The 23502-nt window shown below is 43.5% G+C and overlaps 1 protein-coding gene across 1 annotated transcript in view; it reads left to right on the forward strand.

Moving 5' to 3' along the window:
* The window catches only part of LOC108934919 (VWFA and cache domain-containing protein 1-like), a 50463-nt gene that overhangs the window by 4918 nt on the left and 22043 nt on the right, over positions 1–23502 (forward strand). The window contains exons 3-4 of the mRNA XM_029250150.1: positions 17674–17736; positions 20314–20462. Coding sequence (XP_029105983.1) covers positions 17674–17736; positions 20314–20462 — 212 coding nt within the window. The remainder of the gene's footprint in view (positions 1–17673; positions 17737–20313; positions 20463–23502) is intronic.

The following is a 23502-nucleotide window of genomic DNA, read 5'->3' on the forward strand; positions in this document are numbered from 1 at the left end:
CAGGAGGAGGAGAGGCCTGGCAGGGGCTGGAGGCGGGGCCGTGTGTGTGTGTGCGTGCGCGCCGGTGGCAGGCAGGACAAGCAGGGGGTCACTGTCCACCCAGCGGTGCTCTTTCATCGTCATGAATAAATCTCCGACTCCACTCCATTAATCCTGGACCCTTTCAGGAACTTCTACAGGGCCGGCTGGGACCTAGTGGGCAATATACTCCCAGTGCTTTTGTACACAGCAGTGTGTGTTGTAGTTCAATAGCACCCCTCCCCCATGTCCCTTGCACTCTTTTTTTTTTTTTTGCACTCCCTGCTCTCACTTACTACAGAATGTATTTGTGTTGGAACACACTGGTGAAGTGGTTTTGTTACTAGCCTAGCAACAGGCAAAGATACTTTTGAGAGAAAGAAGGAAAGGCCGTCCATTATCTGTGGCTGCGACCCTGTGCTCTCAGCAAGCTGGCTCTGTTTGCTGTGAACGCTGCTGACCGCTCGGTTCGGCGATAAGCACGGCATCTGCGTCGGTCTGCATGACCGCGTGTGCCTGGAACACAAAAGGAAATAAGTCCGTGGGTCTGCTTATTATGTAGCCGTGCCTCTTGTCCGATTTCGTAAGGTTGGCTGCTTAAGAGCTGGCTTGTCGTCAAAGCCCGTACCTTGTCATCTGAAGGTTGCCTGTTCGAATCCTGCTCCTTTTGTAGAGCCCCTAGACAAGGTACTTACCCTAAATGGGTATAATATGAATACCTTATTGCATAACTGGGGAAGTCATCATGAAGTTGATGATAATATTGTGCAATACCTTGGACAAAGTTGTCGATTAATGAAAGGTTAAAGGCTGCGGTGCAGCAGGTGGCGTAGTGGTTAGATCTGTTGCTTCGCAATCAAAGGACCCTCCTTCAGATCCCACCCCTGCTGTTGTACCCTTGAGAAATCCCTCAGCTGGGGGCTGGTCAGTATTCCCACACCCATCTAGGGCCTTTTACAAGGAGGAGCTCCAGGGATGGATAGAGCCAAACCCCCAATCAAGAGGTTTGGCTCCAGAGCCCCTACGTGACAACAAGACCAGCTATGTCTAATTGGTAATTATACACCTCCTGCACCAGTTCAGCTCAGGCTCCTTTCCCACCAGACAGGTGACACGCCGCAGTCCCAGAGCCAGTTTCGACTGCCAGGCTTGAGTCCGTCTAGGTTCGTTCCTCTCTTGCTGACACACGGCCGACATTACCGGTACTGTATAAGCGCTCCTCTAAGGTCTGCTTTATCTCAGACTTCTCTTTACATCCTCTTGCACTTCGATTGTGTCGCTGACTGCACTCCTGCGTCTCGTGTTTCCGCAGTCCCCCTTCCCAGGAAGTGACCTGAAAGGGGGTTTCAGTTGGTCACCTTGGCGTGAAGCAGGATTTCTGGAGAGATTAAAGGAATACGATTTGTTTGACAAAGCAGGTAATTGGAAGGCACTGAGGTGGTTGGACTCAGATGACAGTGGGAAACTAACAGAGAGGATGGCAGCTCTCAAACCTTCATTTCCAAACCTCATTGATTAGTCTTCTCATTTATATGGTCGTATTGGAATTTACTGGGTTTTCTGTAGTTCCGGATGGCTCGGCGTACCATGGTGTTGAGGTCCTCTGGAAACTCTCAGAAGTTAAATGAGTTCAGTCATGACAGTAAGTTGAATGAGGTGCTTCACTGCCTGACTGGAGCGTAAACATCCAGGCTTTGAACCTTTCAGGACTTGCAAATGTCTATGGTACTTTTTGCCAGTTATTCCATTCTTATGAAAAATTAGTTAATTGCAATTACCTCTGCTGCTCACGTTTTTTTACACATGACGTTGACTTGATTTTAGTTGAGCTCAAATGTGGTTCTTTAACAGTGCAAGGAACATGTAATGTAATGTAAGCATGTAATGTAAACAAAGAAATTATTTATAATTGAAACACTTGCACTAATTCCAGGGAACAGGTCAATTCAGGCTGTATAGGGTATAGAGAGGAAAATAATCTTTTTTTGGTCCATGCGTGGATGTATTAGTGGAAAAGTCACTGCTGTCGAGTGAACTCAAAACCAGTTGACAAGGGAAACTTGACTTTACACAATTTTGCAGTGGAAATTTGCGAACAAGCGGTAGCTTAAGGGTTTTGAAACGTACATGTGTCAGTTTTTTTAGTTATGAAAGTTGGATGTTCAGAACAGTACTAACAGAGCAATAAATAAGAAAGCAAGTCCTTGTGTGGAATGAAGGGACATGAACTCCCCTACTGAGAGTTTAGTTGTGGGAGGGAGAGAATAGCCCATTGTGGCCTCACTCTGTTCCCGGTGACATTAGCATGTCTGTTGATGTGTTAAAAGGTGTATTTCCTGGCAGCTTCACTCCGACACTCAACGCCCTGCACACACATTCTTTTGTGAAATGATTTAGCTTTGGAATGTAAATAGAAGACTTTCTCCATTGTCTCTTCTGGGTTCTGAGCTGTTTCTCGCTTTGTCTTTGCCTTAGCTTTGACCTTTTACAATGATGTTTGATTAGGGTTTTTTTTTTTTTTAAACAAACACCCTCAATGTAATTGAAACTAACCTGTGTTTACACGAAGTCCTTTAGAGGAGGAATGTTTTTAACAATCTATTTTTAGATTTCCATAGCCTAAACTTGTAAGAATCCGTTGAGCTTCAGTCCATTTTTAAAGTTTGTTTTTTAGTAATTTTATCTGTTGTTTTTATACTGATTAGTTTTTGTTCTTAACTCTGTTAACTAAAAACAAAACAACAACAACAACAAAAAAAAAATGCAAAATAACCATGGCACTAGATAGTGTGCTGTTTAAGGGCAGGAACTTGAAGTGAGTCATAAAGTTGTAATTCAAATCTCAGAAGAACAGTCCTGATATACAGGATACATCATATACCTTTTCTGTCAAGACATCTTGTTGGAAGGTACAGTTCTAAGTGTGGATAAAATGTCTTATGTAAAACAATGCAATAGTAATAATAAATTGAACATTCAAATTGTGATTTTTAGATGCTGCATGCGAAAACATTCCCCCCAGATTATTTAATTGCATTTTATTCACTTTCATTTTCTAATGTTTCTTGTGTTTTGAGGAACAAATGAACTGCATTTCTGTACCTAGTTATTAGTTGTGAGAAAAACACAACAAGAACAGGAATGTGGGACAGCCTTAGTTCAAGTCACTTCTTTTTCTGGTGTCTGTGGGTTTCTCTGATCAAGGTGGGAAATGTCGCACATGCTTATGGAAAGAATCTGTCAAAAATAATTAGCGGAAAGAAGATATTTCTTCGGTGACTTCATTGTAATTTTAATGTAGTACAAAGTTAACACTTTCTTAAGCTTTATTTTTGTCACGGTGAATTTTACAGTTTTATTGTAGACTTTTACAGAAACTAAACCATAAATAAATCATGGGGTGTCTGTATTATCAATCTTTTCATTGTCAAAATAATAAAGAAAGGTAAAATTGGGCAGAAGCTGATGAACATTGCTCACACTCGTGGTACGAATCTGTCAGTTGTCAGGATTCATTAGGAAGTTATGGAAATTCTGTATGTTTTTGCAGTCAGTTTTAATTTAGTTTGACTGCCATTGCTCCCCTCCCTCTTTCTCGCTCGTAGAGAACGGGCTATCGATTGGTTCAGGTTGTAGTAAACTGTCTTGGTTCATGTGGTTGAGGGTTGGCAGCCTGTTTTTGTCACATTAAAATTAAAGATGCAGAGGTAAACATGCAGTGTGTTTGTTTACTTACCTCCCAGGAACAATACATCCCTGAAAGGTAGGCGAATGACCCAGCCAGTCAGGATGGTAAATCTGCGTTTGTAGTCGTGCTGGCTCCGTTGAGAACCAGATGCTTTTTGAACTCCTCACCAGCGTAAACAAGAGGCGGCCTTGTGAAGGACTGCACCCGGCCTCCGCAGCATCTGCACACATGCAGTTCTGGTTTTCGTTCAATGCTGGTTACACACGATTGGAGGGCAACCTTTTGGCTGCCAGCTCAGGCACTGTGATGTGGATTCACTAGGACTCCATGCTGAAGCCCTCCACTGTAGAGACAAAGAAGACGTACTAATTATATGTATATTAATGTCTAACATTTGAAGCTGTTTCAATGTACAGTGTAAAATTGTTTTATGCTGTGCCTTTACAAAGTAACTCTATCAATGTGTTTATCAGTTAGTACCCCTTAATAAATGTAAATAAATTGGGACAGCTGGTAGCGTAGTGATTAGAGGCACTACCTTTGGATCCAGAGGTTGCAGGTTCGATCTCTGGCTGTCGTACACTTGAGCAAGGTACTTACCCTAAATTGCTCCAATATCATTACCCGGCTGTAAAAATAGGTAAATAATTGTAATCTTGTAACTGTAACATTGTAAGTCGCTTTGCAGAAAAGCGTTAGCTAAATAAATAAATGTAAATTTTGCCGTTTAGTGCCATTTGTTAGAAAACAGCCTGTTAGCTGTAAGGTAACTGATACTTTGCAAAAATGTGTTTTTTAAAAAAAAAAAAAAAAAAAAGTGTCAAAAGGCGCAGTGTAATTTTAAGATGCCAAGCTAAAGATGGGCACATACGGGACAGCATTTAGGTGTTGGATTCGTCGTTACATTAAATCTTGTAATGGATTCAAATGTCTTGTAATGGATTTGTATAGACATTGTTCATCATTGACAATGTTTCTAAAGACTGTTTACTTGTGGACTGCTGCCCACTTCCGTTCATTCGGCTGCTAAGCACCTAGCAGCCCACCAAGAATTAAACTAAGTACAATTAAACCGGACTCTTTATTTAAATAATAATGGGGGAGATGTCTGACTTATGAACACTTTTCTACCTTCATTTTTCTGCATTGCCAAAGTTTTGATAGAGTTGCAGGAAACGCAAATAAACTTTCTGATAATGAGAGTTTGTGATTAATTTAACAGCAAAATGCACGCTATACTTATGTCGGTCATAGTAATTTATAACTCTCAGTTGCTCAGATGCAGTTTTGTATGTGCTCAGCTGTAATTGTAGGGTTGAATGACTTGGAACTTTTGTCATGCATTTAACTGTAAAAAATATAGTTTTTTTTTTTCCTTTGTGTGTGTGTGTGTTCTTTAGTGCTTTTCTGAGCATAACAGCTTGCTGTTTTTACAGCCTCAGTTATTTCTTTGTCAGTTTGTCTATAAAACTGGAAGAGTGCTTTCTCTCAAATTTTGCTAAAGTACTGAAAATATTATGGCTTGTTTCTGGCCCATGCATTTTTTTTTCCTGCCTTTGGTCGAAAGGCAAAAAGTCTCTTTCTTCATGTTAATTCATTGGTGTGTCCCAAGTGCACGAGGTGTCGCTTGTCTTATTGTCATAACTGAAAAAAAGTGGGCGAACAAGCAGAAGCGGTATTATGTAACGCAAGAGGAGATCATCTTCCTCAATGAACTGCTGCCATTGTCTAAAGCTCATGTGAACTTTCCATCTCTATGGTACATCTCTTTGGTGCATTAACTACATTTCTCTTCCTTTCTGGACTGTCACTTTGTTTTTCACTTGTCAGGCCTTCCTGGTCTTTTGTAGAGTTATTGTCATCTGGTGTATATTAGCCTCTGTGAGCACCGCTACCTAACAGACATGGTCCCATGTTATTAATTGCTTATTAATCTCCTTAACGGTGCTTCCACAAGTGTTTATAGTGTGTGAAGTGTTGCAAGAGGCAGTCGCGGCCAGACATGGACCTGTTCTGTGCGTGCGTGTTTACCGTCTGGTGACGGGGGAACAGAAGACGTGCAAAGTTTAATGGGTTTATCGCAGGTAAGGAAGAGTTGCATTTTCATCATGTGTGTTAATTTTGATGTCTGGAATGTTTACAGTTATTTAATTGAGACTGTTCTCCAAAGTGACTTAGAATGTTAAGATACTTAAATTGTTCACCCATTTATACAGCTGGGTAATATTACTGGAGCAATGGTACTGCAGCTGGAGGTGGGACTTGAACCTGTGACCTTTAGAACTACTGCCTTTGCACCCAAACTGCTGTGCTACCAGCTGTCTGACTGTTTTTTTTCTTAATCTTGTTAGATTTAGCTATGATTAACTCTTATTATAAACTCTTATTATATATTATGTCTGCTGTGTATCGCCATCAATATTTCAGCTTCACGTAGGTGTAGCTCTCCCGGATTTTAATTTGACAAATTTGATAACTTTCACTAGGTGGAGACTGTTTATTAAATTAAGTTTAAAAAAAAAAAAAAAAATTTGCTTGCATTTTATCACAGGTTATTGATGTAATGTGTTATCTGCATTGAAGTGTCAGTAAATCTTTAATGAGTATTTTTTCCTAATAAACTGTAATGTTGTTTTTCACAATAAATTGTATTCCCATATCTATATTGGTATTGGTGCTGCGAGTTTCATATATGTAAATATGGAGAAGTACTGTGTGTTGTAGTTCTGTCTGTGTGTGTTTGTTTCTGCAGGCTGTGTGTGTACAGTCCAACCTTCTGTGCTGTATTTGAAGTAGGATTTGGTCGGTCATCCATCACTTTCCTCCCTGTTTGAACACCTAACAAAGGATTGTTTTGGAGAGTTTTGCAACGCTTGTGCTTTGGCATGTGTTAAAAACAGAACAACGCTAGAGCCTGTGGGTCATCAGAACTGGCTGCAGCATTGGCAGCATGGAACAGGCAAGCTCGTTTATAATGAGACGTTGCATAAATGAGCAAAGACATCAGTCTGGAGACATTTTACTCCTTTGCAAAGTATATAGGCTTGATATGAAGACACTTTTGTAAGTGGTATATGGCAGCAGTTAGACCCTGGAATATTTAGATTTATAGGTCATTGTCATAAAATGTGGAAGATGACATATTTTGGGTATTCAGTGGGCAATTCTAATTAGTAATTTCTATTATACTCGGTCACATACTTGTGATTGAGAGAGATTCAGCAGTTCTACCATGTTGGGATCAGTATCAAGAACCTTTCGGTTTTTTGATTTTGGACCTGTTGTGCATGGGACCACCAAGCAGCCAGAGGTGGAGGAGTGTGGCAGTCTGGATCAGGGATAGCACGTGCTCAGGTCTTGTAGGTATCAGGGAGCAGATCCGTTGATGGTATTTTTTGGTTATAACCAGAACCTTGAACTTGATGCAAGTAGCTACAAAGATATATGGGAACGCTTTGGCAGGTCAAACACAACTTGCACAGTGACATTTTCTTTCAGCTGGTGAGGTTTCATGGAGGAGGCAGGAAGGCCAGACAGGAGAGAGATGCAGTCTTCCAGGCGGGATATTACCATGACCTGGACCAGAAGCTCTCTAGAGTTTCTTCTGGGATAAGGATAGATTCTGTTGAATATATCCAGGGGTCTCTGCAGACCCAGGTTACTGTATTACTTTACATTTATATTTAATCATTTAGCAGACACTTTTCTCCAAAGCAACATACATCTCACGGGTTATGGTGTCAACCTGTTGAGAGAAGAAGAAACGTGAGTCGATTGTCACTCCCAGACACTCTAACGTTGAAGCAGATGAAACGGGCAAGTTGAACACTTTGATAGCGTTCCTGACACATAGATGGCGTAGCTGGGAGGTCACGGATCTTGGTACATAAAATAATAAGTTTACACAATGGGTATCCCAGAACTGCTAGATCCCTCCTTGAAAAAGGTTTTCAAAATACATCTGTTTTGCACCCACTTCCCTCCTGGTCTTATAGCGGTGCAATAATATTGCATGCAGTGTCCCTGCTCTTCTTTGCTTACTTGCTGTGGCTGTTTCTTGCGTAAACACAATTTTATCCTGTTTGTTATTGCAAAATGTCTTTAAAGGCTTTTTTTTTTTTTTTTTGTCTCTTGTAGATATGTATTCTTTATAAAACCTGGCTCAAGTTATCTTGAACTGATGCAATAGAATGTATTATGAAACAGTGCAGTCTCCTTAATCAGTGTAAAGTGGATGCAAAAAGTATAACTGGAGCAAAAATTGTTAATTTCTGTCCATTGTTATATGGTGGTTTAGCTGAGTTTTTGACATACGTTTTCTCAAGATCGTCTCTTATTTTTGGCTTCTTCGTTAAGCAGTAAATTACTCGTAAAAGGATTTTTAAAATGTGGAACGTCTCTCCATATTGGATTTCTTTTACAGCCCAGCTGGATTCCAGACCGTTATGTAAGGACCGTAAAATCTTAAGGTACTCTGCCTCTTCAGCAGAACCTCTGGTTTCTGTCTGGGAAAAGGTCTGAGTGAGTTGCCTTTTATCTGTTGGTATCTCTGGTCCCCAGGTTGAAGTGGAAAAACTGCTGAATGGCTGTGTGGACTCCAGAAATCTCTCTGCTTCAAATTGGGTAGAAGTAAGACGTTTTATTGCCATTATGGATAGTTGTGTTAATGTCTGCAAAAGCGTTCATGCCTCAAATTAGCAAAGGCTGTTAACTTATTTTCTAAATCCACAAAATGATATATAAAGTTTGTTTTGCGGAGGGGTATATGGTACCATTGACAAGTATCTGTCAAGTTACATTTGATCATTAAATGAGCGGATCTCTTCCCAGCTGTTCTGCAGCAGTTGCAAGAGATGCAAGACACTTGTGGGTTGTTGTACCTTGGCTCTTCTGTCTAGTTTGTCCCACACAAATATTGCCCAGGTTACCCGTGTGTCCTCACCTGGGACTGGTACTGCATTTGTATTTTTCTTTAATTGGGTTCCTGCACTGAAGGCTACGTCAACTGGAAACTTCATAGGACTTCAACCTTCTACCCTTCCTTTGACTTTCCTTACCCACTCAGCTGCTTTTGGACCCATATGTAGGTCAGCCGTCCTCACAGGGCCCCGTGTTTGACAGCAGCAGTGCATACAGGGTTCGTGAAGGCCTGTTCCTCCCTGTGTATCTGGGCCGTATGAATGCTGACCTTTTCTGAGGGTTCACTGCAGTTTCTCACTCAACAAACTCTAGCAGCTCGTTGAGTCAGTTCGTCATGATGCAGCGAGCTTCTGCCGCTCTGGGGCTATCAAATGAGAGCTGCCCGGTTGGGCCGTGCTCCTGCTTGAGACTCGGATCTGTGCCACTGATTCACTAAGCTTGCGCGACTGGTCCGTGTGACCCTTTTCCGACACTGGGTGGGCGAGACCATGGCTCTCTGGATTTGCCAGACGGTGCAGATTTGCAATGGGCGGGCCGGGGCCTCTTTAATGGCGCTAGACTAGTGTAAACAGCAGGTGCCTTTAATTAGCAATGCGATGGCCTCGCCAGTCAAACCGGGTGGATGAGCGTGAGCCAGTTACGCAGACAGAAAATGAAACTGAAGGCAGACCCGAGCCAGTTACACCCCTGGCTTGGGTCTGCTAAGTCTTGTTGGGTCTCACTTCCTTCCTCTCTCCTTTTCCATCCTTATCATACATTCACTGGGGGAGCAGCTTGTGCACCCCTCGGTGCACTTGGTACCCGTGCAGGATTACATGCAACATCCCCACCAAGAGGAGGCGGTGCGCCCCTGGACTGAGCTGAGATGTTTTGAGTTCTGCGCTGTGCTGTTAGTCCATGTAAACAAAGGGGTGTCACTGGGCAGCAGTCCCGTTGGCGCCACTGGGATGATTCCTAAGTGTCAGCTGCCCCGCAGGGTTGCCGCTGCTGTGCTCGTGGGGTTGCCTGAGGTCGAGGTGGGTGGAGAGCGTGACAGAACGGGTCAGGGTTTCCTCTGCCGACTGTGTCCTTTGGTTGCCATCTTCTTGGGGTGTTCCCTCCCTTTGGTAAAACCCACGCAGAAAAGGTCAGCTTCTCTAAACACTTTTGTGTTTCTCCCTCCCGGTTCCTCTGGGCTCCACTTTCCTGCAAACCAATGACACTGGAAGGCAATGTCCTCGTTTTAATGTGTGTTTCTTGGCATCAGAGTTTCCTGCCCCATTTGGATCCAAAGCTGAGCTCTGCCTACAGAAGCACCGAATGGAAGACTTGATGCAAACCTAGAGCATGGGAAGTAATGTGCCTCTGTATGTGTACAGGTCATACAGTACTGTGCAAAAGTTTTAAGCACTTGGTTGGGGGAAAAAAGCTGTCAAGTGAGAATGCTTCCAAAAATAATGCTCTTAATAAACTTCCTACAAAGCTTAGTACCATTCATCGTCAACAACCGCTTGTCCCGAGCGGGGTCCTGACGGGCTTGGTTGGGTCCCGGTCTCTGGCAGGTCTGGGGGTCGAGTCCTGCTTGGGGTGCCTTACGATGGACTGGTGTCCCATCCTGGGTGTGTCCCCTCACTCTCTAGCCTTGTGCCGTGTTGCCGGGTTAGGTTCCAGTTCGCCGTGACCCCACTCAGGGCAAGCGGTTTCTGACTGTGTGTGTACATGTTCTTTCTTTCTTTCTTTTACGACATACAAAACCCTTACTGTAATACTGTAACTTTTTGCAAAAGGAATGCTTGGAAATCTAAAATAATGCTCTTTCCCATTGACACTAATGTAGAAGACAATAAATAATCGTCTGAAACAAATATTTTTGTGAAACATCTAAGTGCCTAAGACTTTTGCACAGTACTGCATATGGGAATTTTATAACTTGCAGAGGATTTTTTTCCCCTTTATTTGCCTTGACAAAGTCAATGCTTTCTGTGCTGTACTGCCGTAGTCTGTTTCCTCTACACTGCTGGGTTATGTCTCAAAACAAAATATGAAGTTAATCTCAGATTGCCGCTAAAAAGCGTGCAGTAGATTAGCAAAAACACGAGTGCACACCTGACTTCTTGTCTGCCAGCAAGCTGTGACAGTCCCGTTGAGGTGGAGCCGCTCCGCTCGCTTTAGCGTGAGCCGTTTTGCAAAGGCCGTAAAATTGGGATGTGAAACAAAAGCGGCGATCTCGGTCCCTGAAGAGGGAGACCGGATATATGGAGCTTTCAAGTTCCACAAGAAGTCTCATGCTCTGTTACGTACTTCAGGAAGACCGCTTCTGAGTTGCCTCACTCTGCTTTCCGCTCTTTTCCACACGGCTTTAAACCGCTGCTGACAGAATTCCTCCAGGCTGTGTTGCGGTTCATGTGGCACAGTTGTTCTGGGCAGATCTCTAGGGCCGCTGCCAGAACGTGCAGCTCCAAGTCCTGCAGAGAGCTAGCTCTAACAAGGCTTCCATCATTTTTCCACCATTTCTTTAAAATCAGTACACAATGAGGTAAAACACAGTATATTCAGGAAATCCCACACAGGTAAACTGGTTTATCAGTCTCTTTTATTCTCTTGTGAAAACCTCATGTTTAGCAAATTGTGACAGCTTTGGTGACCATGTACTGAAATAAAAATATTTTCACTTGCAGAGTGAAAGAGAGCATTCTGGACCTAAACAAGTGTTCGTGAATGTATATCTGTACTACCGAGAAGAAATGGTGGTCCCCGACTTATGGTGGGGTTACGTTCCGCGAAACCCTCGTAATTCGAAAATATCGTAAGTCGAGAATTCATTTAATACATCTAATACACACCACTGTGTGATAGACTGGGAGATGCAGAGCGCTGCCGCTGCCCAGCATCACGAGAGAGTATTGCACTGCATATCACTTGCCGGGGGAAAATTAAAAATTCCTATTTTGAAGTACGGTTTCGGCTGAATGTCTATTGCCAGCTCACCATCGTAAAGTCGAAAAAATCGTTAAGTCAAACCATTGTAAATCGGTTACCACCTGTATTGATTTGTTGCCTGTATACATGTGTGCTTAGCAGATGCTTTTATGAAAAGCAACTTGCAATTTTACCAGTTAATGCACTTTGGAATTATAGTGAGCAATTATGGTAATTTTTTTCCTCAAAGGTGGTCCAGTGCCAAGGATTCTCTTGGAGCTGGAACCTTCAACCTTCAGGTCTATATCTTTAGTAAAGTGGTTTTCTTTTTTTTTTTTTCTTCTTGGGGGATTGCAGAAGAACCACATACATGTTGATACTTTTTGAACATCCTGTTTATCAGTTAATGCATTTTCATGAGATTCAATAATCATACAACTCAGATTTGCACCTGAACATGTTCACACAAGCGGTTTTGGAGTGTCATGCTGGAAATGGGGTATAAAATCTGTTTTCACTCTCAGCTGACGTTAAAAATCCTCAGATGTTTTCAGTCTTGTCATGGTCTAGTTACCTCGTGATTACAATGTGGTCAGCATGCTTTTGGCTTTATGAAAATTCTTTGCCAATTAAGCATTCTTTGTTGGTTTTCTTCACCAGTTATTGACTGTGCTGCTCCGAAAACTCCAGGGAAGGGGGAGAGATTTCCCTGGATTCGACAGAGACTGAATGTCAAGCTGTACATCGAGAACGTTATTGTGGAAACGGTTTGTGAAAGCTGGCGAGAAGCTTATTTGTGCTGACCTGGTTTTGCTGCATCAAAGTGAAAACAATGCTCTCCAGGTGTTATTCAAGCAGGTCATGATTAGGAGTTGTGTCTCAAGGTTCCCTGTCAATAACTGTGTATAATATGAAATTTGCTTTACCTATCAGGACATCAGCAACACAAAGAATTTTTTGTGGAGGTTCTGTGGCAGCTGGACCGTACGTTGGCCAATATAGTGGCACAGTGGGTAGGGCTGGTACCTCATGGCACCTGAGCTACGATTTGGATGTGGTTTTCAGTATTGCATGGGTTTCTTGCAAGTGTCTGGCTTTCTCACACAATCCAAAGATGTGTCTCAGGTCAACTGGTGACTGAATTGGCTGTAGAGTCTGTATGTGTAACTGTGTGCTACTTTGCTGCACCATATAAATGTGTGGATGACTATAGGGAGTTTATTGTAATTGACACCCTCTGCTCATGTAAATTTAACTTATGTAAATCCGGATTCGCGTAAAAAATTCTCAGCGTAGACATTATTTACGGACAGCGCTTACGCAAAACATCTGAAATACGTGAAGCGCAAGTCAGTGAAGTTGCATCTTCCCACTTCCCGCGTATTTTGAGCTGTGAACGCATCTCCTCTCGTTACCGTAGTGCTTTTTTCACATATTTTTTTACCCTTCATTGTTCACAATGCCTCGTGGTAAACGTGCACTTGAAAGAAAATGAGAACCATCTCACAAGTGTACAGCAATCGATTTGGAGATTAAAAATAATAAGGAAGTATGAAGGTGGACAAGGATTATCGTCTATAGCATGGGAACCAGGTTTAGCCTTTCCGACTGAATACGATAGCGAAGGATGCTGCACGTGTAAAGAAGCACGTAATAGGAACAGCTAGTATGAAAACGACAATAATAACGAAGAAACGTCATGGTGCAATAACTGAGATGGAAAAATTAATGTTATGTTGAATGGTGGGGGAGGAGGGGGGAATCTCTCATACTTTTGACTTAGGAAAGGGGTTGAACGGTTTAATTAGGTAAGTCAAGGGGTGTCTATCTAAGATGACTTGCTAGATACAAAGGTGTCAGCTTATAGTCATCAACCCAAAAATTCAGGGCCTCATGTCCCGCATGCGTATACTGTACATATGCATATACTGTCAAGTTTGAGCAGAAGAAAACACTGGTGGCATTTTTTGGTGTTTGAAAGATGATTTGTGGCGTTGCGGAATATGCAGTTGTAAATGAATAATTCCTCTTAATGATGGACAGGCATAAATGGATAATAAATGCTTCATTTATACAGATTTTTGTCAGCCTCAGTATTTTTAATTCAACATACATACTGCTTGTTACTGGAATGTGCTGCATCCATCGTAATTCTCCCCCGTTCCTTTTTGAAGATTCCTCAGAAAATGCACAAATTTCAAAGAACTGTACTTTGAATAGCTTTTGTAGCCCATGGTATTTTTTCCTTTTTGTTTTAAAAAAAAAAAAAAAAACCATGCACGTTACATGAAGGGACGAAATGATTACGTAGCAACCACTTTATTTTTGTGCCTTTGTGTAAAGTCTCGAAGCAGATTCCTTTTTTACGTTTCAAGCAAACGCAAGTTGTTTTGTCTTCTCAGGTGCATGTTAATAAATTGTGAAAGCTTGGTTTTGGAGGGTTTTGGTTCAGCACATCTAATTTTCCTTACAGCGTTTTCATTTAGTTTGTTTTGGGATGTGGGTCATATTTAATTAACTTTTGGTTTTAAAGGAGCCGTGTTTCTGGCACGCTACGCCAGTCCCATTTCGATTAGACATCTTTCAAAAGTGCTAACTGAAGTTGTGACATTAATTAGGATTTGTTTTCCCTGTGCGGAAAGCTGCTTTTCATGCAGCAACGTGTAACCAGGGTCACTTAATCAACGTAGGGGTGAAGAAGCAAGCAAGGTAAACTAGCTTGCTTGAAAGTCGCTCTTCAAGAATGGCGCAGGGCCATCAATGTGCGCACCTTCCGCCGATGAAAGAGAAGCCAGCGGGGGATACTCTTGTTCAAAACCTCTTCGGTGGTCACTCTCTGACTTTGGAATTGAGGGATAAGAAGTTAAAGACAAAAGCAGACACGCACCGTTCTCAGGTTTGGCATTGTGTAGTTCCCAGATTTCCAGACACAGCGAGAGCTGCTGCTGATGCGAGGATCGATTCCAACTGTTTGGGGAGACCCAAATAACTCGGCTTCCCAAAACATACTCGTCGATGTATTCCTCGCAACGGCTCGTTAAATGGTTTGTGCCACAGCAGGAAATTCCATTCCTTATAAAGTCCCTCTGGAAAAGAAGTCGGAACGGCACAAAGCGGTTGAAGAAGGAAGCCATACAGCCAGAGGTGAACGTAGATGCGACTGGGTACCACGTGCTGGTTATTGAATGGCAGACCCTGAGGAAATGTGGCCTCATGAGGTCTTAAAGGTCTTAAAGATCTAATCAAAATGCATAGATGGGCAGGCGTAGAGAGGCCCCCGATCGCATGAGGATGCTGGGAACCTTGTTACCGTTCGGTGCCCAGGCCTAATCCAGCGGGTTGCAATTAGTCAGTAGCCTGGGAAGGGGATTAGCACACTGTGATCAAGCGGCCCTGTCCTTGCGGTGCCATTCACGGTGAGCTCGGGCTGCAGGGCTCGCTCAGCTTTCAGACCCAGCTGAATCAGTAATGAGCCCAGCCCTCAGCTGCGGCTCCTAATGAGCGTCTGAGCTGGGGATTTAAAGAAGGCCTTTTCTCACCTCTCGCATTTGCTGGTTTATTGAGCCAAGGCAGATGGGGTGGAGCGGGGTGGGACATTTTCCGCTATCCGCGCTTATCCAGATGTGAAAGTCAGGTCGGTTCGTATCACGTGGCACATTCCAGAAAGAAGGTGAAACGGTTCCTCATAAGCAAAGTAAAAAGAAGTAAAGTCAAATACCGTATGAGGCCGGAGTCACGTTCGGGACGGCTCCATCGCTGATCCCTACTGTATTCTTTGCTTATCATCACTTTATATCTTGCACTGTTGATGAGCTCCCTCTATTATTTGGTTATGTTATCTCATGTCCGATATATCAAGTTGCCCCCAGGCATATGCCGCAGGTTAAAAGTTTGAAACTGTCGTACCAATTGTGTAGGAAGTGGAAACGTGTGGGACGGTTTACTGTCTTAAACATGCCACCGGTACCGGGACCGCAGGTAGCATAGTGGTTAGAGTTTCTGCCTTGCACTCCAGGGACCTAGGTTCGAATCCCCCGTGTTCCTGTAAGACCCGTGATTGAGGCACTTACCGTGAAGTGATACAGTATAAATTGCCCAGCTTGTTTAGCTTTGGAGAAAGAAGCGAGCTCTGTAAATAAAGACACAAAAAAGTGCAAACCAGGACTGATTTGAGGGAGCCCATCTCCCCCTGTGTAAGCAACAGCAGTTTCTCTTGTATGTTTCTGGTTGTGACCCCCCCCCAACTTCTTCATACTGTTTTTGCTCTCTCAGAATGCTTTAGAGATGAAAATGCGGAGAGCGAGCGTTCCTTCTGACAGGGTCTAATAGCAGCCGAGAAAGTAGAACCTCAAATTACAGTGATCTCAGCAAACGGAAATGTTATTTTAATGAGCAAAGTGCAGAAAAACGCTGTAAACATGCAGCGACTGGGCACGTGAAGGAAAACGCAGGGTGGTGCTCTGCCTTGTAGCGGCGGCGGCGGCGCCTCTGCTCCGTACACATGTGCTTTTCCGTGAGCTGTTGCTCCAGCTGGGGAGGCGAGCTTGGCACTTTGCACACAAGAAAGCAATATTAGCGCTGTGAAGCCTGTCCAGCTGGCAGCCAGGCACGTGGAATTGCTTTTCTTTCGAATATTCGCTCGAGTCCAGGTGCAGGAGGGAAGGGAGGTTTACGCACAGGTGCAATAAAACTATAAACGGCACCTTTGTGCAAGCGTCACAAATGGGCGTCCTGTCCCACCCGCCACCAACGTGGCATCTCATTGCCTTTAAGAAGCTGCTTTATCAACATTTATTCTTCACATTATCATGCCTGGCTCTGGCTACAGTTATGGTTCAGCAAGGTTACCTGTGAAAAATTGTGATCTTAATTGATCTTAGAATAACAAAGTCATCTTCATGACACCACCCCCATTAATCAGATCATGCTGTTGACTTGCCATTACAATGTGACATTGTTTTGACACGATAGTACAGTAAGAGTTTCTTAACCCAACGGTTTGGCTTTCATTTTGCTCATGAGACAAACACTCAAGAGGGGAAAAAGGCTAATGATTATGATGCCGTGTTTCAAAATAAGACATTTTTTGAAATCATTGTGAATTTTTTGTGTTTTTCAACGTTTTATGCAAGTAATTTCCTTGAAATATCAGAATATTGTGTTCCACTTTGCCAGATTTCTCCTTTTTTGCAATTGGGAAAATCTATTCGAAATAATCTGGTATTGTGATGCACTGGACTGTCCGGCTTGCTACCTGATGTCTGGTGCCGAGTAACCGTCCATTCGTTACGATGTTTAAAAACCGTTTGACGGAAGAGACGGTTTGTCTTTATTGCATTTGATTACATTGATTAAACGGGTTAAGTGAATTTTCTTCCTTCTGCTTTCTCCTGGACCGCTTCCATGTAGCGTCTTGTCTCTCTGGAGAACTTCTGCTGTGCTGACATGAGCGAATGTGTGTCTGCAGGCGTCTGACAGACGTTTACAGTATGTGTTAATGTTATGGTTTGGTACGTGAGTGGAAATAACGTAGGCTGACGGGGAGTGAGGGTCATCCTGCAGTCAAGGACGCGAGGACTCCGGTTGGCTGGAGGTTTTTCGACTTGCGTGGGGGCCTTTCTGGAGGCCTGCCTGGATCTGAGTGCCTGTGGAAGCTCTCAGAGGTGTTATGTTGGTGTGTCAGTGCTGGACCTCTGTTTACTACGCCACAGTGTACTCAGCAATGACCCCACTGGAGATTGTTTAAATTTAGCCATTCTCTATTTTTGTGAAGAGTTATGAGATGTGCCTCCTAGCTAAAACCCTTCCACAGGGTTCCTTTCTAAGCGCCGCTTTGCTCACGTTCTGGATTTACCTACGAAACAACCCAAAATTGATGAAGGTGTTTGAGTATTTGAAGGCATTTTGCTTTTGGGCTTTGGATTCCTTTCACACGCACAGGAAATGATGGCTGAACTGGGTGATTTGCTGCCGAGTTAAACTGCCGAGCTTCTCAGGAAATGGAAAAGATTTCACTTTGAGCATTCCTGTCGTTCGTACGGTCTTTCATATGACTTCTTTGTTCTTCTCTTTAGATGTTTTTTTTTTTTTCCGCCCCCTCCCAAAAATCATTTTCTGTATTTTAATGCACTGTTTCCCGTGTTTTGCAGAGAATATTCAACTCCTTTGTGTACACAGAGAAAACGTCCAATGGCGAAACTGAAGTGCAGCAGGTGAGCGACCGCAATCCCAGACGTGAGCGTAACTTTCCCCATTTTGGACATCAGGCAGTCTGATGAAGTTCATTCGTTGCTGTAATCTTTCTATTTTTACCTGAAAGGTGCGTATGAAGACCTGGACTTTGACAAACGTATGAGGAAAAAAAAACTCTGTGTGGCAAACACACCAAAGAAACGTTGTGGTTTGAATGAAGTTTTTGCATTTAAGGGGAGTGAAAGCCGTAGTGGTTAGAGCTTTCACCTTGCGCTTGAAGGAGCTGGATTTGAATCTTCCCTCTAAAATTAAGAAAAATAATCAATATATTCTCCTTGAACTCATAAAGTAACAATTGCTCAGTAATATAAACTGGTAAATAATAAGTAGCTTAGTAAACGAACCTTCCACTGTAAGTCTCCTCGGCAATTTATATTCATTTATTTTGCTGATGCCTTTTCTTCAGAAGCGACACAATGTTTAGTGGCTGAAATGTAGTTATAATAAAAATTAGCTGAATACACTGAATTTTCTTCTAAAGCATGTGGACCTCAAATGAACAGAGGTATAATAATAGAAGAGGCTGGTGTCACAGTGTTGGAGTCAGTAGCTGGAGACCGATTTAGCAGCGGAGCTGGGGTGGCAGGTCAGCGGAGCTCTGCGCCAGCGGGGTTTTGATTAGAGTTGCAGAGCTGTCTCATAAAGTCGACAGCAGCTTGTCTCGAGCCCCGGGCTAACATGCCAAACATTCCCAATTTGCCATGCATAGCGATGTCACTTCTCTCATCTGCCAAGTGCACGTGTGTATGCATATACAGACACCACACACACACACACACACACACACACACACACACACACACACACACACACACACACACACACACACACACACACATGCCTCTGCCCAATCTCTTACAATTAGGATCATTTTCGGCACTTTTCTTCCAAGACTGGAAACGTGTATATGTTGCATAGAAGGTCTCGCAGTGTTCTTTTCCCAGCAGCTGTTTGAGACAAGTTCCCACATCTAAGGGTTATTAGTTTCTGGTGATTCTATTATAAGGAATATGTTTCTCAGATCCCGGGGTGGAATTAATGGGTGCATTTTTGCTTTCTGTTTTAGAGGCGTTTTCCACTATGCTGAAATGCTTCTAGACTGCCAGCTCCATAAATTGCCTGCCTTAAGGTTTTCAAAAGAATCTACAAGGAACGTCCAAAGAGATGTTTGTTCCAGATGCAATAGCATGATTGAAGTGTTTCTCTGTGGGTTGGACTTTGGACATTCTTGTTGTTGTGTTATCTTCCAGATTGTCACTGAATCTTTTGTAAACCTTCACTGTTTGCTGGCATTGCTCTATTTGGGTAAAAGGATAAACTGACAACAAGCCTTTTAATAGCTCCCCATCTGGGCAGCTGTGGGTGAGTACCACCGTTAGGCCTCTGAGATTTACAGGGTTCCCAGATAAAAATCAACAGCCGTGGGTGAGACTGCATTTGTGTGTTGCTTTGAATGCAAAGAAAGTGCCGCTCGTTCTCTCAAAGTATTGGTCTGGCAGTGTAAATTTCATCCCGGTGGTCTGCTATACTAATAAAATGGTGCAGGAAACTGCAGCCTGTGCAGTCGGTAACTGGCGCTAAACAGATGGATGGTCCCACGTTTAGCCAGCGTGGCATAAGGCCTCGTAAGTGGACTGGGCTTGACAGCAGCTAGCCAACCATGGGTGAATAGTCTGCTCCGCTGATTCATTACTCCATTACAATATGCTCTTTGTTCAGACTTACAGAAAAACATATGCACTATAATAAACCTATTTCCTTGATGAGCCTCAGTTTTTATGCAGTTCTTTTTTTAGGAATAAAACTGGATCGCATTTCAGTGCAGCGGTCTGGGAACATTTCCAGATATTTCCCCCTGCATTTGGTTTATACAACATTGTACAAAACTTGAAACTTAAAATTGCGGAGTAGCGTGATGTTTGTTTTATGGAATTATCGATTTGATAGTTGTATTTGCTGTAGATTCACTTGATGCTGCACACTTCACCGTGCATGAATTTTTTTTTTTTTTGCATAATGTTTCCATTCTTGTTCTATTTCATTCTTTGAACAAGTTAACCAGAGAAATTCAACAATGTGGCAGATGTGTAATTCATTAGTAAGGATGAAAGGTTGTGGCTCAAAGTTCTGCTGGAAAAAGAAGATAGAGCTTAACTTTCATGGTGCCGCTATAGAAAAGTATTCCATAAAGATACTCCATATTGATCCCAGGCACAGCCCACTCATTTCTTCCTCAAGCATGACTATTGGGATTTGTTCCTCTCAGGTTACTGTTTCACTGTTCATGAGACATCAGCAAAGTTTCCGCATCTCCTGCCTCCTTCTGCTTACTGTTGGTGGCCCCAGTAGCCCTTTGTACTGTCAGTGGAACAATGAAATGATGAACCTGGAACACCGGATGGCCACACGGTCTTCATAACATTTCATAAATGAAATTACAAAACATTATATTTATGTTGTACCTATTACTGTGCTTCATTTCTTTTTTTTTTTCTTCCGTAAAGTCCCCATATTCTAACCAGCACACCTGTTTTTAGTTGGCGAAGAAGATCCGTGAAAAGTTCAACCGGTACCTTGATGTGGTGAACAGGAACAAACAAGTGGTGGAGGCCTCCTACACAGCCCACTTGACTTCGCCGCTGACCACCATCCAGGACTGCTGCGCTATCCCGCCATCCATGATGGAGTGAGTGACCCTGCTGTGCCTCCTCTGTAGCATTTACATTTATTAGTTTAGCAGACACTTCTCTCTCAAGATGTGCACAATGATTTTTAACTGATATTTAGCTGACACCTTCGTCCAGGGTGACTTATACTGTTAGATACATTGCACTAAACAAGCTATAGTCATTCACACATTTATGCAGCAGCGCATTGTAATACATTTGCTCACACATACACAATACAGGCTATTTAGTCATCAGTTCACCTGAAACACTTCTTTAGACTGTGGGAAGAAACCAGAGAACCTGGAGGAAATCTACACGAGCACAAGGAGCACATGCAAACTTGAAAAACCCAAATCGAAATTAATAGCCCAGGAGCTCTGAGCCATCAGTTCTGCCCATTGTGTGATTAGTCAAACAAGCCAGGTTCCCACACATTGTCCCCAGGTGTTCAACCATCAGTTCATGACTGTAAACAGAAGCTTTTTTTTAAATTTATAATGCCCCCAGCTCTGCTTTTTTCAGTTGCACCTGTAAACTTAACCAAAGTCATTTCACACTGGCAAGACACTCGTTTGCTTACCACACTCCTGCCATAAACTCGTTCTCAAACTGGGATGGCCCACACACTTTACATGCTGTGCTCTTGCGAACTTACCATCATTAAGAATCAGCAAACAGTTGCAGTGTTGTGCACTCCTGGGAAGACTTTTAGGCTACCCCTGGTGTGTGCTGTGGAATAGTTATCGCATTCTGTTGGGTGGAATTATTCAAAATCAGGTATTGAATATGTGTGCTCCACAGGGCGATACTAATGCTAATTACTCAGAAAGATGTGGAGTCTGACAGGTAACAGCTTCTGAAAGCCTTCCAGAGGAATGTGTATGGGACCGGGGAGGGCGGGCTCTGGTACCAAAGGCGGTTTTGAAAGCGCTTCCTCTATCAACGTACACCACAAATGTGCCTCTACAATAATTTGTTTCGAGTCGGGTTCCAGCAAGGGCCAATACCTCAAGGTGTCTTTTCAGCCTAATCTTCACAAGTGGAGCTGGCAGTGGCCTTTGATGCCGTTATCTCTGACCTCAAACCCTGGAGTGATTTATCACAAGTTACTTTCGCTCCAAGATCGAGCTGCCAGTCGAAGCCTGTGGGTGAGGTTGGAGAATTCCTCCGACTGAGGAATGGAAAATTATGGAAAGTTGGCAGAACAGTTTGAGACAGGTGTGGAGGAAGGATGAGGTTCTGTTGCTTGAAGGACCTGCTATCACTCTTCGCTGAACATGGACTGGGCTCATTTTGGAGTATAGTTTTAACACAGTTGGGTTCAGCTGAGTTTGGGCAGAGGGCATTCATTACACAAGTAAAATGTCAAAAGTAATTGCTTTGGTTAGTATGAAAGCCCCAGGTAGAGTAGTGAGTAGAGCTGCTGCCTTTCACTCCATGGATGCAGGTTCAAATCCTGCCTCCTGCTGTACTCCCTCTATGAATATTACTATGAGTAGCAATATTCATACTCTGGAAGGCTCTAATAAAAATCACCCAGATACATAAATTGGTAGTTTGTTGTATGCAACTTAACATTGTAAATGGTTTTGGTGGAGAAAAGCATCAGCTAAAGAAATAAAGGTAAAATCCATCCATCCATCCATCTTCCTCCACTTATCTGGGACCGGGTCGCGGGGGCAGTAGTCTAAGCAGAGCCCCCCAGACTTCCCTCTCCCCGCAAACCTCCTCCAGCTCCTCTGGGGGAACCCCAAGGCGTTCCCAGGCCAGCCGGGAGACATAGTCTCTCCAACGTGTCCTGGGTCTGCCCCGAGGCCTCCTCCCAGTGGGACAAGCCCGGAACACCTCCCCAGGGAGGCGTCCAGGAGGCATCCGGAACAGATGCCCGAGCCACCTCAACTGGCTCCTCTCGATGCGGAGGAGCAGCGGCTCTACTCCGAGCTCCTCCCGGGTGACTGAGCTCCTCACCCTATCCCTAAGGGTGCGCCCAGCCACTCTGCGGAGGAAACTCATTTCTGCCGCTTGTATCCGCGATCTCATTCTTTCGGTCATGATCCAGAGTTCATGACCATAGGTGAGGGTAGGAACGTAGATCGACCGGTAAATTGAGAGCTTCGCCTTACGACTCAGCTGCCTCTTCACCACAACAGACCAGTACAATGACCGCATTACTGCGGACGCCGCACCGATCCGTCTGTCGACCTGCCGCTCCATTTTTCCCTCACTCGTGAACAAGACCCCGAGATACTTAAACTCCTCCACTTGAGGGAGCAACTCCCCCCTAACCCGGAGGGTGCAATCCACCTTTTTCCGACTGAGAACCATGGCCTCGGATTTGGAGGTGCTGATTCTCATCCCCGCCGATTCGCACTCGGCTGCAAACCTCTCCAGTGCACGCTGTAAGTCTTGATTCGATGAAGCCAACAGGACCACATCGTCCGCAAAAAGCAGAGACGAGATCTCGCGGCCACCAAAACAGACACCCTCTGTTCCCTGGCTGCGCCTAGAAATTCTGTCCATAAAGATAATGAACAGAATCGGTGACAAAGGGCAGCCCTAGTGGAGTCCAACATGCACCGGGAACAGGTCTGACTTACTGCCGGCAATGCGAACCAAGCTCCTGCTCCGGTCATACAGGGAACGAACAGCCCGTAGCAACGAGCCCTGAATATACATGGTAAATGGTTTATTCCAGTTGGGTTTCCTTGTACCAGTAAAGCGTTTTTCAGATTTATTCTGATACTGTTCCAGTGATCTCAGTAAAAAAAAAAAAAAACTGTGATAAAATAAACTCCTCTCTTGATTTTTCTGTGTAAATACAGTATGCTTTCCTACACCTGATAATGTCATTCGAACCAGGATGTCCTTTTAGCTTAATTTCCATGCTGAATCAAAGTTTTTTTTTTTTTTTTTTTTTTTAATTGCAGTAATATAGCTTCAGTTCTATTTAACGCTCTTATTTTCTTAACTCTTCAGTGTAAGTGATTTGAATGGGGAATAGTTGTGCGAGCTGATGAGAGTGTCTGAAGTTCAAAGCTATGGGAGCACCCACCATTC

This window comes from Scleropages formosus, chromosome 3, assembly GCF_900964775.1.
Source record: "Scleropages formosus chromosome 3, fSclFor1.1, whole genome shotgun sequence".
Classification (NCBI taxonomy): Eukaryota; Metazoa; Chordata; class Actinopteri; order Osteoglossiformes; family Osteoglossidae; genus Scleropages; species Scleropages formosus.